Below are 15,371 nucleotides of genomic sequence, written 5' to 3'. Positions count from 1 at the left end.
TCTTCTTTTGTGTGGTTTAAATGGTTTTTGAACCACTTGAAGGAGAGTAAACAGTGCCTGAATGTTCATTTTTGGGGGAACTGTCCTTTTAAATGAGGTTTTGTGTGTTCAGGCTCATCCTGGGAATTAGTGCATCCTCCCAGTCAGAAAGGAGCCGTTCATGTGGCGGTGGGGATGAGCGTGGTTTGGGCCATTACAAAAGACAACAAAGTAAGACCACATTTACTCTATTCATTACATTTACACTGATTTTACCTCCCAGCAACTCTCGAATTTATAATATGAGTGTACAATTCATTTCAATTCAATTCATGCGAGGACATTTAGACTTGTTTTTAGTTGTTTGTGTATGTTCCTATCTGAACATGCAGCTCAACTCCTTGTTCAAGCTCTTGTTCTCTCCAGACTGGACTATTGCAGGTCTCTACTAGCCGGGCTTCCAGCTAACTCTATCAAACCTCTTCAGCTGCTTCAGAACGCAGCAGCACGAGTGGTCTTTAATGAAGCTAAAAGAGCACATGTCACTCCGCTGCTCATCCGTTTGCACTGGCTGCCAGTTGCTGCTCGCATCAAATTCAAAGCTCTGATGTTTGCCTACAAAGCGACCTCTGGCTTTGCTCCTTCTTATCTGCTCTCACTTCTGCAGATGTATGTGCCCTCCAGAAACTTGCGTTCTGTGAATGAACGTCGCCTCGTGGTTCCATCCCAAAGAGGGAAGAAATCACTTTCCCGAACTCTCGCATTCAATCTGCCCAGTTGGTGGAATGAACTCCCTAACTGCATCAGAACGGCAGAGTCACTCGCTGTCTTAAAGAAACCACTAAAAATTAAATTATTTAGTCTCCACTTCCCTTCCTAAGAAATAATAATAATAAATAAAAATTCTAATATTTTGCTTCTTACACTTTACACACCTGAAACTTCCCTACAGCACTTATTCATTGCTGCTCTTATAGTTGTGTAAATTGCTTCCTTGTCCTCATTTGTAAGTCGCTTTGGATGAAAGCGTCTGCTAAATGACTAAACGTTAATGTAAATTTCAAGCGAGAACATTTTTCCCTTAAAATTTCACACCAATGAAAATTCAGTCATCATTTACGTGTTTATTTTGTAATATTTAAGATAATTTTAAATTACTGTCACCATTGACCTTCAATATTATTTGTTTTTCCTACTATGGCTGTACTACACGCGCGGTGATTTATATTTGATTGCATAATGAGCACATAAGTGTAACGATGTATTTGTGTGTGTTTATACGTAGGTCTGGTTCAGAAGGGGTGTGAATTCCCACAATCCATCTGGCACAGGCTGGATCAGTATTGCTGGAGAGATGGTGATGCTCAGCATTGGGCCCAATGACCAGGTGAGATCAGTACACCTTTATCTTATACTTTCAACACTGCAAATAATTTCTTAACTTACTTAAAGTTTCTGTCTTGTTTCTAGTCTGAATTAAAAAAAAGCTCTTTAATCAAGAAGCGTTTTCTAGACAGAATTAAGTGAGTTTTTCCCTAAAACAAGCAAATAATCTGTCGATTGGGTTCCATTATGTCATAAGACGTGTGGACAACTTTAGCGGACCCAGTACTTGCCCTTGGGGTACACCTTATTATCAATAATCTCAATAATCAATAGAAAAGCCTTCTCATTTAGGTTTATGTCAGGACTCTGGTTGGGCCACTGCAAAACACTCATGTGTTTGTCTGCTAACCATAACCAATTTTAAGTCAGTTTAAGTTGGTTATCATATACGCTCTAGCTTATAGATATCCTTAATACTAACAGACTCATACTAACATTTATTTTTTTATTGTAATTTCATGGGACCTTTAATTTTTGCTGCTTATATATTATAGTATTCATTTTCCCTATGTGTGGACGGTTCCAGCGGTCCAAGTACTTGTCCTTGGGGTGTACCCTATTCTCAATAATTTCAATAATCAATAAAAAAGCCTTCTCAATCAGGTTTAAGTCAGGACTCTGGCTAGGCCACTGCAAAACGTTAATGTTTTTTTGTCTGCTAACCATAACCAACTTTAAGTCAGTTTAAGTCGTTTATTATACAGGGTGATTCAAAAAGAATACCACGACTTTCAGGTTAATGTCACTCCAGTGAACATCAATGAACTTGTTTTCTTCTGAAAAAAACTTTAAGTACTCCTCACATTGATTAATTACCCAAGGTTTCATAATGTTTCTTTGATTAAGAACAGATTTTTAAAGTTGTATTATTCTTTTTGAGTCACCCTGTGTATGCACTAGCTCAGAGACATGCTTAAAATGATCAGACTGAAACTAACATCTGCGTTTTTTAATCGTGTGGACAACTCCAGCGGTCCCGGTACTTGCCCTTGGGGTATACCCTATTCTCAATAATCTCAATAATGAAGAGAAAAGCCTTCTCAATTGGGTTTAAGTCAGGACTTAATGGCTAGGCCACTGCAAAACGTTAATGTTTTTGTCTGCTAACCAAAACCAACTTTAGGTTGGTTATTATAAACGCACTAGATTATACATGTCCTTCACACTAACATACTGATACTTACATCTACATTTTTGATTTTTAATTTCAAGGCACCTTACTATTATAGTAATCATTTTTCCCATGTGTGGACTCTAGTGGTGCCAGTTCTTGCCTTTGGGGAACACCCTATTCTTAATAATCTCAATAATCATTAGAAAAGCCTTCTCAATTGGGTTTAAGTCAGGACTCTGGCTAAGCCACTGCGAAACGCAAATGTTTTTGTTTGCTGACTATTTTGTCTGCTAACCATAGCCAACTTTAAGTTGGTTATTATTTACGCACTAGCTTATAGATGTCCTTCAGACTAAAAGACTGATACTAACATCTACGTTTTTTATTTTAATTATACAGGACCTTTAATCATTGCTGCCCATATATTATAGTAATCGGTTACCCATGTGTGGGCAACTCCAGCTTGCCCTTGGGGGACACCCTTCAGACGGCTCTCATTACACTCCTGTTCTCACATGTAGCTTTGAGGATTAGCTGTCATTAGATCCTCAGATTCGCAGACCAATATGTACACCCAACTGTATGCACAGTCCATGTTTATACACACAAACACCCACTGCCCAATCAGCTTCTTCGGCTGCAGCTGGCTCCGCCCTCCGGCATGTAAGGCGTCAGGTGTCGGTGCGTGTTGATTTCTAGAGTCTCAGTGTGGAGTTTGCAAGCTCTGCAAAGCCTCTCTCTCTGTAATTTGAACTTCTTTTGGTTCTTCTTGTCCCGCTCAGCCCAGCCATATACAGTTGAAGTCATAATTATTTGCCCTCCTGTGATTTATTTATTTTTTTTTTACCAAATATTTCCCAAATGATGTTTCACAGAGCAAGTAATTTTTCACGGTACCTTCTATAATATTTTGTTCTTCTGGAGAAAGTTTGATTTGTTTTATTTCGGCTAGAATAAAAGCACTTTTTAATTGTTTTAAGGCCATTTGAAGGTCAATATTATTTGCCCCCTTCAGCAATATTAGTGTTGGATTGTCTCCAGATTAAACCACTGTTATACAATGACTTGCCTAATTACCCTAACTTTACCCTAATTACCCTAGTGAAGCCTTTACATGTCACTTTAAGCTGAATACTAGTGTCTTGAACAATATCTAGTCTAAGATTATGTGCTGTCATCATGGCAAAGAGTAAAGAAATCAGTTATAAAAACTAACATGGTTAGAAATGTGTTGCAAAAATCCCTTTCCATTAAACAGAAATTGGGGAATAAAATATACAGGTTGGCTAATAATTCTGACTTTAACTGTGTGAGTGTGTGTGTGTGTGTGTGTGTGTGTGTGTGTGTGTGTGTGTGTGTGTGTGTGTGTGTATATATATATATATATATATATATATATATATATATATATATATATATATATATATATACACACACACACACGCACACACACACACACACACACACACACAGCCATATGGGAGCATCTAATTTGAGATTGAAAGAGTTCCACTGGTTCATACTTCATCACTGAGCGCTGTGGAGCTGCGGCACTCATGTCTCATCCTGCTTCTTAATTTGGTTTAATCAGAACCAATAGGTTTCATTCACTAAGCATGCGTATGCACAAATCTATACGTGAAATAAGGATGTTCATTCATTCATTCATTTTCTTGTCGGCTTAGTCCCTTTATTAATCTGGGGTCGCCACTGCGGAATGAACCGCCAACTTATCCATCACGTTTTTACGCAGCGGATGCCCTTCCAGCCACAACCCAACTCTCGAAGAAATAAGGATGTTTTCAGGACGATTCATCAAAACTTTTGTGCTAAAATTAATTTCATAAATATATTATCATATATCACATGTACACAATTATCATGTGCGGTTGCAGCTTTATAAACACGTATAAAAAACTAATATATTAAGATAAGTTCTTTAGAGTGTGAATGAAAAGTATCTAGACATTTAAAAAATGATATTACACTATATATACACTTAACATCTCTCTGCCATCACCCTGATCTTTAGCTCCTCCACAGATTCTCAACTAGGTTTAGGTCAGGACTCTAGCTGGGCCACTGCAAAACACTCATGTTTTGTGTCTGCTAATTATTTTGTCTACTTAAAGTTACCAACTTGAAGTCAGAATTTGCTAGGAGAATGAATAATTTCAGGCTTGACTGTACATACAGTGCTCAGCGTATATGAGTACACCTCTCACAAATCTATGTTTTTATTTAATATCTTAGATAGGAAGCTACACAGTATTTTATTTGTGCACATACACTAGAATAGAAGAATAGAAGTATTGAAGCAAAATCTGGAGCTTATCTAACAAGATAACTCAGAATAACTGTCCATTAGTTGACCAAATTTATGTTAGGGGAAAATATTAAACAAAAATGGAAAAAAAAGCAATATTTCACATGAATTTAAGTGTATTATATTTTTGCTCGCTAAATATGTTCGGTGACTTAAATGTTAATTTAACAAATATATCAATTTAATAAATCTGTTTTGCTCAAATGCACCAAAATATATGACCGATATTCACTGAGAAATAGAGTAAAATATTAATTTATAAAACGGTGTGTACTCATTTATGCTGAGCACTGTACATACCAGCAAGTTTTTATTGGAAATAACACAGGCTTCTCCCAAAAGGTAATAAGATAATGTACAGGAAACGTCATTATGGAAAAAAACTCTTTCAGGTTGGAGGGTCTCCTTGCCATCACCCTGATCTTTCACAGATTCTCAATTAGGTTTATGTCAGGACTCTGGCTAGGCCACTGCAAAACACTCATGTGTTTGTCTGCTAACCATTTCACGTATGAATAATTGCAGGCTTGACTGTATATACAGTGCTCAGCGTATATGAGTACACCACACACAAATGATCTTTTAAATGAATATTTTCTACAATATGCTTTATAATACTATATTTGTGCATATACATTAGATTAGCCAAATCTGGAGCTAATCTAACAAAATAATTTATGATAATAGTCTACAAATGAGCACAAATAAAAGTATATATTAGGAAAACATATTAAATAAAAATGTTAAAAAGACTAATAAAATCAAGAGAAGCCAAACATTTATAAAATTTAGTTGAAATTATGTAGTTTGTCATTTGTTTTTCGCAATATTTCACTTGAATTTAAATGCGTTATACTTCTATTTCTAAAGATGTTCGGCTAACTAAAATATTATTTTAATAAATAAATCTGTTCAATAAATCTGTTTTGTTTAAATGCACCAAAAATATGACCGATATTCACTGAGAAATTTATAAATATATTCATTTTCATAATTGGATGTACTCATTTATTCTGAGCCCTGTATATACCACGTTTTTTTTTTAAATCGAAAATAACACAGGCTTCTCCCAAAAGATAATGAGACGATGTACTAGAGGCATCATTGTGGAAACAAAATTCTCACAGACTCTCAATAAGGTTTATATCAGGACTCTGGCTTGGCCACTGCAAAACATTCATGTGTTTGTCTGCTAACCATAACCAATTTTAAGTCAGTTTAAGTTGGTTATCATATACGCTCTAGCTTATAGATATCCTTAATACTAACAGACTGATACATCTATTTTTTTTATTGTAATTTCATGGGACCTTTAATTTTTGCTGCTCATATATTATAGTATTCATTTTCCCTATGTGTGGACAGCTCCAGCGGTCCAAGTACTTGTCCTTGGGGAAAACCCTATTCTCAATAATCTCAATAATCAATAAAAAAAGCATTCTCAATTGGGTTTAAGTCAGGACTCCGGCTAGGCCACTGCAAAACGTTAATGTTTTTGTGTGCTAACCATAACCAACTTTAAGTCAGAATTTGCCAGGGGTATGAATAATTTCAGGCTTGACTGTATACACAGTCCTCATCAGCGTATTTGAATATGAACCACCAACTATTCCAGCATATGTCTTACACCGCAGATGCACTACCAGTACTGGGAAACACCCATACACACTCATTCACACACACTCACACACTACAGCCGATTTAGTTCATCAATTCCCCTATAGCACATGTGTTTGGACTGTAGGGGAAAGCCACGCCAACACGGCGAGAACATGCAAACTCCACACAGAAATGCCAAATGTCCCAGATGGGACTGGAACTAGTGACCTTCTATCTGTGAGGCCACAGTGCTAACCCCTGAGCCACCCCTTGCCTATTTTTTCAATTCAATAAATACCGTGAGATGTCATGTGACGTTGTTGATTTGAGGTTTTAGCTTACACGTTTGAAGTCCTGCCAAAGGGACCGTATAGTTTTTATTATGTCCTGATACAGAAATAGGGGGTCAAAACTTTTTCACGCGGCCGTAAATCACCAGTGACTTGAACTGACCTGACCTCGTGATCATGACCGGCTAACTCATAAATACTGACGCAGGGATTGTTTGGTGTCGTGTTTGTTCAGTGTGGTTGTGTGTCCATGTTTAGAGGATGTTTGTCAGTATTTGGATGTGATTATTACAGCTACTGCTGCTTTGAGTTCACATTAATGTAATTAGGCAAGTCATTGTATAACAGTGGTTTGTTCTGGAGACAATCCAACACTAATATTGCTGAAGGGAGCTAATAATATTGACCTTAAAATGGCTTTAAAACTATTAAAAACTGCTTTTATTCTAGCCGAAATAAAACAAATAAGACTTTCTCCAGAAGAAATAATATTAGAGGAAATGCTGTGAGAAATTCCTGAATCTGTTCAACATCATTTGGAAAAGATTTGAGAAATATAAACAGGAAGGCGAATGATTTTGACTTCAGCTGTATGTTTGAAGTTAATGTGTGTGTGTGTGTGTGGGGCGCAGGTGTGGGGTGTTGGCAGTGATGACCGGATGGTGTATTTTCGTGCTGGTGTAACAGCGTCTGAGGTCACGGGCAGGTCATGGGTCGCGGTGTCAGCTCAGCTCGATGGCCCTCAAAGCACAAATCATTCCAGGTAAGTAACAAAAACACTCATACATCATCAACACACACACTTTGACCCCTCAAACCTGAAAAGAAAAATTGTTCATGACTATAACAGCTGTAATTTACATTTAACTGCACTGTAAAAACACCGCCAACCTGATTTCACCAGGTAGGACATGCTCCAGCATTAACATCTATGTTGATCCTGGAACTACATTCCATATGTTCACTGTTCATGTTAACGGTTAGGTTTATGCACGTCTACATGATTGTTATTTCATTTTCATTCACACTTTTCTCCCCCTCTGATTTTGGGAATATTTTGCCGTCATGGTTGGGTTTAGGGGTGGGGAATGGACATGGATTACATTTTCAAACAAATATGATGTTCCAGGATCAACATAGATGGTAATCCAGGATTACATTGTACTTGGCAAAATCCTGGCGTGCATAAAAACCTATTTATTAAATTATTATTATTATTATCATCATTATTATCATCATTATTATTATTATTATCATTATTATTATTATCATTATTATTGTTATTATTATTATCATCATCATCATCATCATTATTATTATTATTAAATGTATTATTATTATTATTAATATTATTATTATTGCTATTATTATTATTAATATTATTAATAATGTTATTATTATTACTACAATTATTATTATTAATATTATTATCATTATTATTGCTATTATTATTATTAATATTATTAATAATGTTATTATTATTACTACAATTATTATTATTAATATTATTATCATTATTATTGCTATTATTATTATTATTATTATTGTTACTGCTATTATTATTAATATTATTAATATTATCATCATTATTATTATAATTAATATTATTATCATTATTATTGCTATTATTATTATTATTATTGTTACTGCTATTATTATTAATATTATTAATATTATCATCATTATTATTATAATTAATATTATTATCATTATTATTGCTATTATTATTATTAATATTATTATCATTATTATTACTATTATTATTATTAATATTATTATCATTATTTTTGCTATCATTATTATTATAATTATTATTATTGTTTTTGCTAATATTATTATTAATATTATTATTATTATTATTTTTGCTATTATTATTATTAATAATATTATCATCATTATTATTATTGTTATTGTACTTAAAAGCTTTGCAGCAAATTGCCTTATTTATTTTTTTTTTCCAATGTGCTAATCAAATGTTGTTTTGCAATATATGTTAATTTAATCATTCTAGTTTATGCAGTATGTTTATTTTATGTTAATCACATCTTATTAAACTAAGTTAATCATGTTTCTAGTTGAATCTTTTAATATGTGTGCTTTCATTTTCATATCATATCATTTTAATGTAATTTAATTTACTATTCGAAAAAATAATAAAAAAAAATATTATTATTATTACATAATATAATTATTTACAATTTTCTTTAGTTAAGATTAAAATATATATTTTTTCTTTAATTTAGTTTTTTTTTAATTAATATTGCGCTTATCCAGCAGATGGAGCCAAATCTGTCTGACTCTATCTGAATTTCTCCATTTATATACAGCTAAGTCAGACTTATTCACACTCCTGTGAATTTCTTTTTCAGATATTTCCCAAATGATGTTGAACAGATTCAGGAATTTCTCACAGTATTTCCTCTAATATCTGTTCTTCTGGAGAAAGTTTGATTTGTTTTATTTCGGCTAGAATAAAATCAGTTCTTAATTGTTTTAAACTCATGTTAAGCTCAATATTATTGGCCCCTTCAGCAATATTAGTGTTGGATTGTCTCCAGAGCAAACCACTGTTATACAATGCCTTGCCTAATTACCCTAACTTTACCCTAATTACCCTAGTGAAGGCTTTACATGTCACTTTAAGCTGAATACTAGTGTACTGAAGAATATCTAGTCTAATATCATGTGCTGTCATCATGACAAAGAGAAATGTAATCAGTTATTAGACATGAGTTATTAAAACTTATTAAAACTAATAATTTACTGTACAATAATGCAATAATCTGAGTATTTTTTTTTGTTACTTATACCCGTTAAAGTAAGTCAATATCATGAAATATCACAATATATCATGATCAAATCTTCATGGTAAAATTTGACCCTCCATCTCTAATATCTCTCTCAGTGATGTCACAGTCTTCGCTGGGGATGTCACCGCCCCGTCCCAAGGCTCAGTTCTGAGCTGTGAGGACGACCACGATGACGAAAACCCCAAAGCACACGTCCCGAAGATCAGCAGTGACAGCTTCATCTCTGCGCTGGTGTCTGATCGCCCTACAGGACCTGAAGGAGAGCAGAAGCCTGGACCATCATTACCCAGCATCCCCTCTGATGCGCCGTGGAGCACCGTGGACCTGCAGGAGAAGCGGGCGTCTGTGGCCACCGTCCCCATACAGATGCAGAACAGCACCAGCAGTGTACTGCAGGAGGAGACTCCCCCCTGGGCGTGGGTCACCGCCGGAGGATGTGACATCACTTCCTGCACTGGCCTCCAGTGCTTTCATAGCACAGGTACGTTTTTTAATGGTCACACTTTTTCGAATGGAGCGTGTTTCTCGGCAGCAGAAGAGGTCATAGTTGGTAAACTCAGAGCGCAGTGAATGGGAGAGTGCGACTAATCATTATAATACAATCCTAATAGCTGAAATAATGACAGGAAAACTCCAGGATGGTGTTATCAAGTCTTTCAGAAAGAGGAAAACAATAGTGTGAGACTGATAACGGCAGCCGGAAGAGAGAATAATGCCTCCGTACACACTGCATTACACACACCTCACACTAGCACTCATTCGTTTAGTGTAATTTGATGCAAATATGATTTAAAACATACATAAATGCATATAAATGTGCATACATTATTAAAAAAATCTCAATATTAAAAATTTCCCAGAGATGGGTTGCGGCTGGAAGGGCATCCGCTGCGTAAAAACTTGCTGGATAAGTTGGCGGTTCATTCCGCTGTGGCGACCCCAGATTAATAAAGGGACTAAACCAACAAGAAAATGAATGAATGAAAAAATATTAAAACTTTCAAAGATTTAAGATGCTGAGCGCTAGATGCAGGGCCGGAGTGAGACTCATTTTCAGCCCTGGAGTTTCAAGCCAGACCGGCCCACCTCAGTTCACGACTGATTCCAATTCAGTTTCTAATTTCACTATTGCGTCTTTTTTCAAGAAAACAGCTGCTTTAGAAATTCAAACGTTCAACAGCCCTAACAGTATTATATGTCTTAACAAAAAAAAAAAATAAATAAATAAAAACTTTCAGGTGAGATTCGAACACGGGTCCGCGGCATTGAAACGCAACGCAGTAGCGCCCCCAGAAATTTTTCTTAGGGGTGGCCAGAAGAGGCCGCACCAAATCTTGGGGTGGCACACAAAAACAGTTATGAATTCAGTGTAATGTTATATTTTTGCTTTTGGTAAATGTAATAATGTAGTTTTTATTTAATTAATTCTTCTTGAAATATTGCTATTTATTCCTTGAAGTAATTCAGGAAGTACATGTGCAAAGCAAATAAAAATCTATGTTTAGTTTAAAAACACTTTTCATATACATATATATATATATATATACTGTATAACTTAACTTTTTACGTGCTTTTATTGTACATCATACGGTATATGCCATGTCTAAAATTAATGAAGATTAATGAGTTTATTATTCCCAGAGATGGGTTGCAGCTGGAAGGGCATCCACTGTGTAAAAATGTGCTAGATAAGTTGGTGGTTCATTCCACTGTGGCGACCCTGGATTAATAAAGAAACTAAGCCGACAAGAAAATGAATGAAAGAATAATGAGTTTATTAATAACCCAAACAAATGAACAAACTGAATAAAAGGCATTACTATATACACACTCACTATACCTAATAATATCATTTATCCATATTACTTTTTGAGCCATTTTATTAATGCAGCTTCTTCTAATGATAGACTGTACCTTAAGGTAAATATTAAATTGCCATTGCTGTCTATTGAAGGTGTGTGTGTGCTGTCAACGACGATCGGGAAGGGTAGTGGTGGTTCTAGTTTAAATGACACCCTGAGCGAACCACCCTATACACCCTCACCTCCCTTGAATTGTTAGATTTGTTATTCAATAAATATAACAATTTATTTATATTTATTTTAAATAAATAAAATTAATATTATTATACAATTAATGTTCTGAATAAATAACAGAAATCAGTCCTAAATATTACTGGAAAACAACAACTGGAGTGACATGCCAAGATCACTTAAGAAACCTTTTGCATGAAAATTAATTATGACAATTCTAAAGAATACAAAAAATGTATTATAGAATTATCTGTGGTCTTAGACCAGATCATGGCTGAGAAATCATGTTATGAAGTCTTACCTCCCTGACTCATCATCCCTTTTAAAGGCATGCTTAGTGAAAGTAACATTATCATCATATTATATAAACTTTAGTCGACTTTCACCTCTGCACAAAAGGCTGTTACTGCGTTGAGCGGTGCCTATTTTGTCGGCGTGCATGCAAACAACCAACTGGGATTCGCACAGGAGTGCGTGAGGCGCGGGAATGGTTTTCTGCGCGCATGCGTCAGTTTGCTTTCACCAGCATTCAGCATTGAAACAGCACTAAGGGAGAGAGACAATGAATCAGCTACGTCAGTAACACCAACAATAATTTAGTGGCTGCATTTTATTTATTTAAACATTGGGAATTTATAATTTAAATCAATAATGTCAACAGCAAAATTATATTGGGGGGGCTAAAGGGGTGGCCAGAGTTTACCGAGGGGTGGCCGTGGGGGCGCCCCTGACGCAACGTGCTCACCACTGGACCACAATGGCACTATTACAGTGAGAGTAAAAAATAACGAATGACTTGCGACCCTTAAGACACACCACTACTTTCTTTTGATGGCTCAATCTTTTTCTCCCATTTTTAGATTTCTGATCAAGTTATGTCAGATTTATTAATGTAGTGAATCATCTGATTTTCATTAAGCGGGTGTATTATTCATTTTATTCAAATTCTTATATTCACTAAGGTGCCGCTTTTTTGGGTCGATAATTGCATTACATCATCATCATTAACGTTAGTTAACCTGCAGCTGCATTTTTCTCACGGGCTGCGATTAAAAATGAATAAAAAGAGCGGCACTGCGGCAAAATAATGAATAAAAAGAGTAAAGCTATGGTCAAATAAATACATAAATGAAAAAAGTGTGACTGCTGAGAGTGCAAGCAGCTAGGGACACCGGCCCTCACGGCCAAAAAACAAACCGGCCCACCGGGAATTCTCCCGGTCCTCCTGATTAGCCAATCCGAGCCTGGCTAGATGTTGATCAGTGTTTTTGAGACTAGTGAAGACAGCAGACGTCAATGATTTATTTGAATTGTTAAGCCGGACATATTTACAGCTCCAAAATATTAAAAATGTTTCTTAAAATAAAATATATAGGGCTCTATCATACACCCGGCACAATAAGGGTGCAGAACACGTTTGGCACGATTTGCTGCTATTTTTAGACCAGCGCAACTGTAATTTCCACATTTTGCGCCATGTTGTTTGAATAGCAAATCCATTTGCGCCACTTTGTGGACTCATGTGTAGGCCCACACGGAATCTGCGCGCGCAGAATTGCGCAGATTTTCCGCAGATTTCCGCAGATTTCTGGAGATTTTTAGCCCATTATCAAATCTATTTATTTACTTGAGTAAATGTGTAAATATGAATTTAGTTCAGTTTTTATTCTGTAATTTATGACTTTTAATTTAATATATTAAGGTTTTAGTAATGATACTCCGCTGGATACTCCCAAAATAATTCCGCAGAAATCTGCAGATTTTTACCAAAATCCTCCGCAGAAATAGCAAAGAAAATCCGCAGATTCCGTCTGGCCCTGCTCATGTGTGTGCTGCTCTATAAAGGAGGGGTGTTAAGGCGCATTGTTGGAGCGCTGCTATTTTGAGGATCTGAAATAGGCCGACATTGACCAACTAAAAGCCGCTCTAAAGTCCAGCGCAGAGCGCGTTAGTTATGCACCTACGCAGGTCCAATTGCTCACACACTGCTGAATAAACACAGGACACACAAATATCTTTACAGATGAACACAAAGGATTAAAATAATCCAGAAATGATGATTTTCTACATCAATGTAAACACCACTGCCTCCATGACTTCTTCATACCTCTTTTCAGTTTATTCATGACGATCTGCATCTGTATAATGTGATTATTATCAGCAGTATTATTGATTATATGCAAATTTATATCTGCTTTAATAAACACAAGTGTAGATGTGTTCACCTGTGGGGTTTTGGAGTTGTCTGCATCAGCATATGTGGATAAGAACAGGACGTGTGTTTGGATATAACTCAGTTTTCTGACCACACTTCATTATTATTGTTCACTTATTCCTTTGCTGGAGATTAGAGCTGAATTTAGAAATAGTTTTGAAGCAAATCTTTGTGTTTAACAAAGGAAATTAAACATGTGGGCTGATGGATGTGTTCATTGGAGTGAGTTTCCAGGGTTTCCTCACTCCAGCAAAGTAAAGGAGTAAAGAGTAAAAGTAAGGTAAAGAGGCTGAATGGAGGAGGCTCGTTCTTTATCCTCGCGCTGCAGATGCTCTGTTTAACTGTTTTCTCGCTAGTGAAGCGTTCAGTTTTTACATTTACAGAGTCCAACATGTAAATAGCAAATCCTCCATGACTCTTAAAGGGAATGGGAATCGAGACTCTGATTGGTTTAATTCAGGTTATGCTCAAAACACACCCAGAACTCATTAAGAGCACAAGCCTGTTAGACCATGCGCTGGGCGCAGAGCGGATATATCCATCCTTAAAATTGCAAAAGTGGATTTGGACACCCTTAATGCTTCTCCGCCATGCACTTTAGACGTTGCGCCTAGATTGTTAAAATAGAGCCTGCAGTGTTCAATTAGAGTAATTGTTGCTGTTTTTTTTTACCCAGACTTTAAAATAAAGGACTTATTTTAGAGCAGTGATCACAATTGTGTGTGTGTGTGTGTGTGTGTCAGATGCAGAGCCGCTTTCTCCATCCATCACTCCTGCACTCAGAGCTGCAGACACACACACGGCAGCAGCACAGCAGCACAGAGATGCCTGCGCAGACCAGGTACAGCACCTGCACGCCCAGCAGACACCTGTGCTAGACCACTCACACTCTCAAGAAAACACTGATATACAGTATGGAAAATGCATATTAAAAAAGAAAGAAGGGATTTCCACATATACTTATTGCAGACAATACAGCAGACATTATTGAATGTGTTCCTCATAATTTATGATTGTTTTTATTTTATTAAATAAACACGTATTTCAGTTTTGGTTCTTGCAACACATTCCAGGAAATGTTGTGACAGGCTAGCTATCAGGTAAACTGGTCAACTAATGATGTGAAACAGGTGATGTCAGCAGGTGATTGTGGTACAAAAGCTGCATCAAGTAAGGTCTAGTTCTTTAGGAGCAAAGATGGGCTGAGGATCGACAATTTTGCCAACAAATACATGAGAAAATGATTGAAATGTTTAAAACAATGTTCCTCAAAGATAGAGAGGAGGACATGTGGATATTTCACCTTCAGCAGTGCTGAACATCATTAAAAGATTCAAGGAATCTGGAGGAATTTCAGTGTGTAAAGGACAAGAGCGCAAGCCTAAGCTGAACAACCGTGATCTCCGATCCCACAGGGGGCGCTGCATCAAGAGTCCTCATTCATCTATTAGTCAGATCAGCACATGGGCTCAGGACTACTGCGGCAAACCTTTGTCAAGTACCACAATACAGAGTTACATCCACAAATGCAGATGAAAACTGCACTGTGCCAAAAGGAAGCCCTACGTTAACAGTGTCCAGAAGCATCGTCGACTTCTTTGGGCTTAGAGGCATCTGGG

At 36.3% G+C, this 15,371-nt stretch overlaps 1 protein-coding gene across 10 annotated transcripts in view; it reads left to right on the top strand.

Annotated features, from left to right (window-relative positions):
• Positions 1-15,371, top strand: part of tecpr1b (tectonin beta-propeller repeat containing 1b) — a 46,307-nt gene that overhangs the window by 9,182 nt on the left and 21,754 nt on the right. For all 10 annotated transcript variants that reach the window (XR_015481431.1, XR_015481438.1, XR_015481432.1 and 7 more), the window contains exons 7-11: positions 113-210; positions 1,265-1,366; positions 7,327-7,457; positions 9,600-9,985; positions 14,496-14,593. Coding sequence is in view for 2 of the 10 variants with exons in the window: in XM_087245360.1 (XP_087101486.1) it covers positions 113-210; positions 1,265-1,366; positions 7,327-7,457; positions 9,600-9,985; positions 14,496-14,593 (815 nt within the window). In the remaining 8 variants the exon portion in view is untranslated. The remainder of the gene's footprint in view (positions 1-112; positions 211-1,264; positions 1,367-7,326; positions 7,458-9,599; positions 9,986-14,495; positions 14,594-15,371) is intronic.

Source organism: Danio rerio, chromosome 3 (genome assembly GCF_052040795.2).
Source record: "Danio rerio strain M-AB ecotype USA chromosome 3, GRCz13ab, whole genome shotgun sequence".
NCBI lineage: Eukaryota > Metazoa > Chordata > Actinopteri > Cypriniformes > Danionidae > Danio > Danio rerio.
The sequence above is the reverse complement of the archived record's forward strand: the minus strand, read 5'-3'. Positions and strand labels throughout refer to the sequence as shown.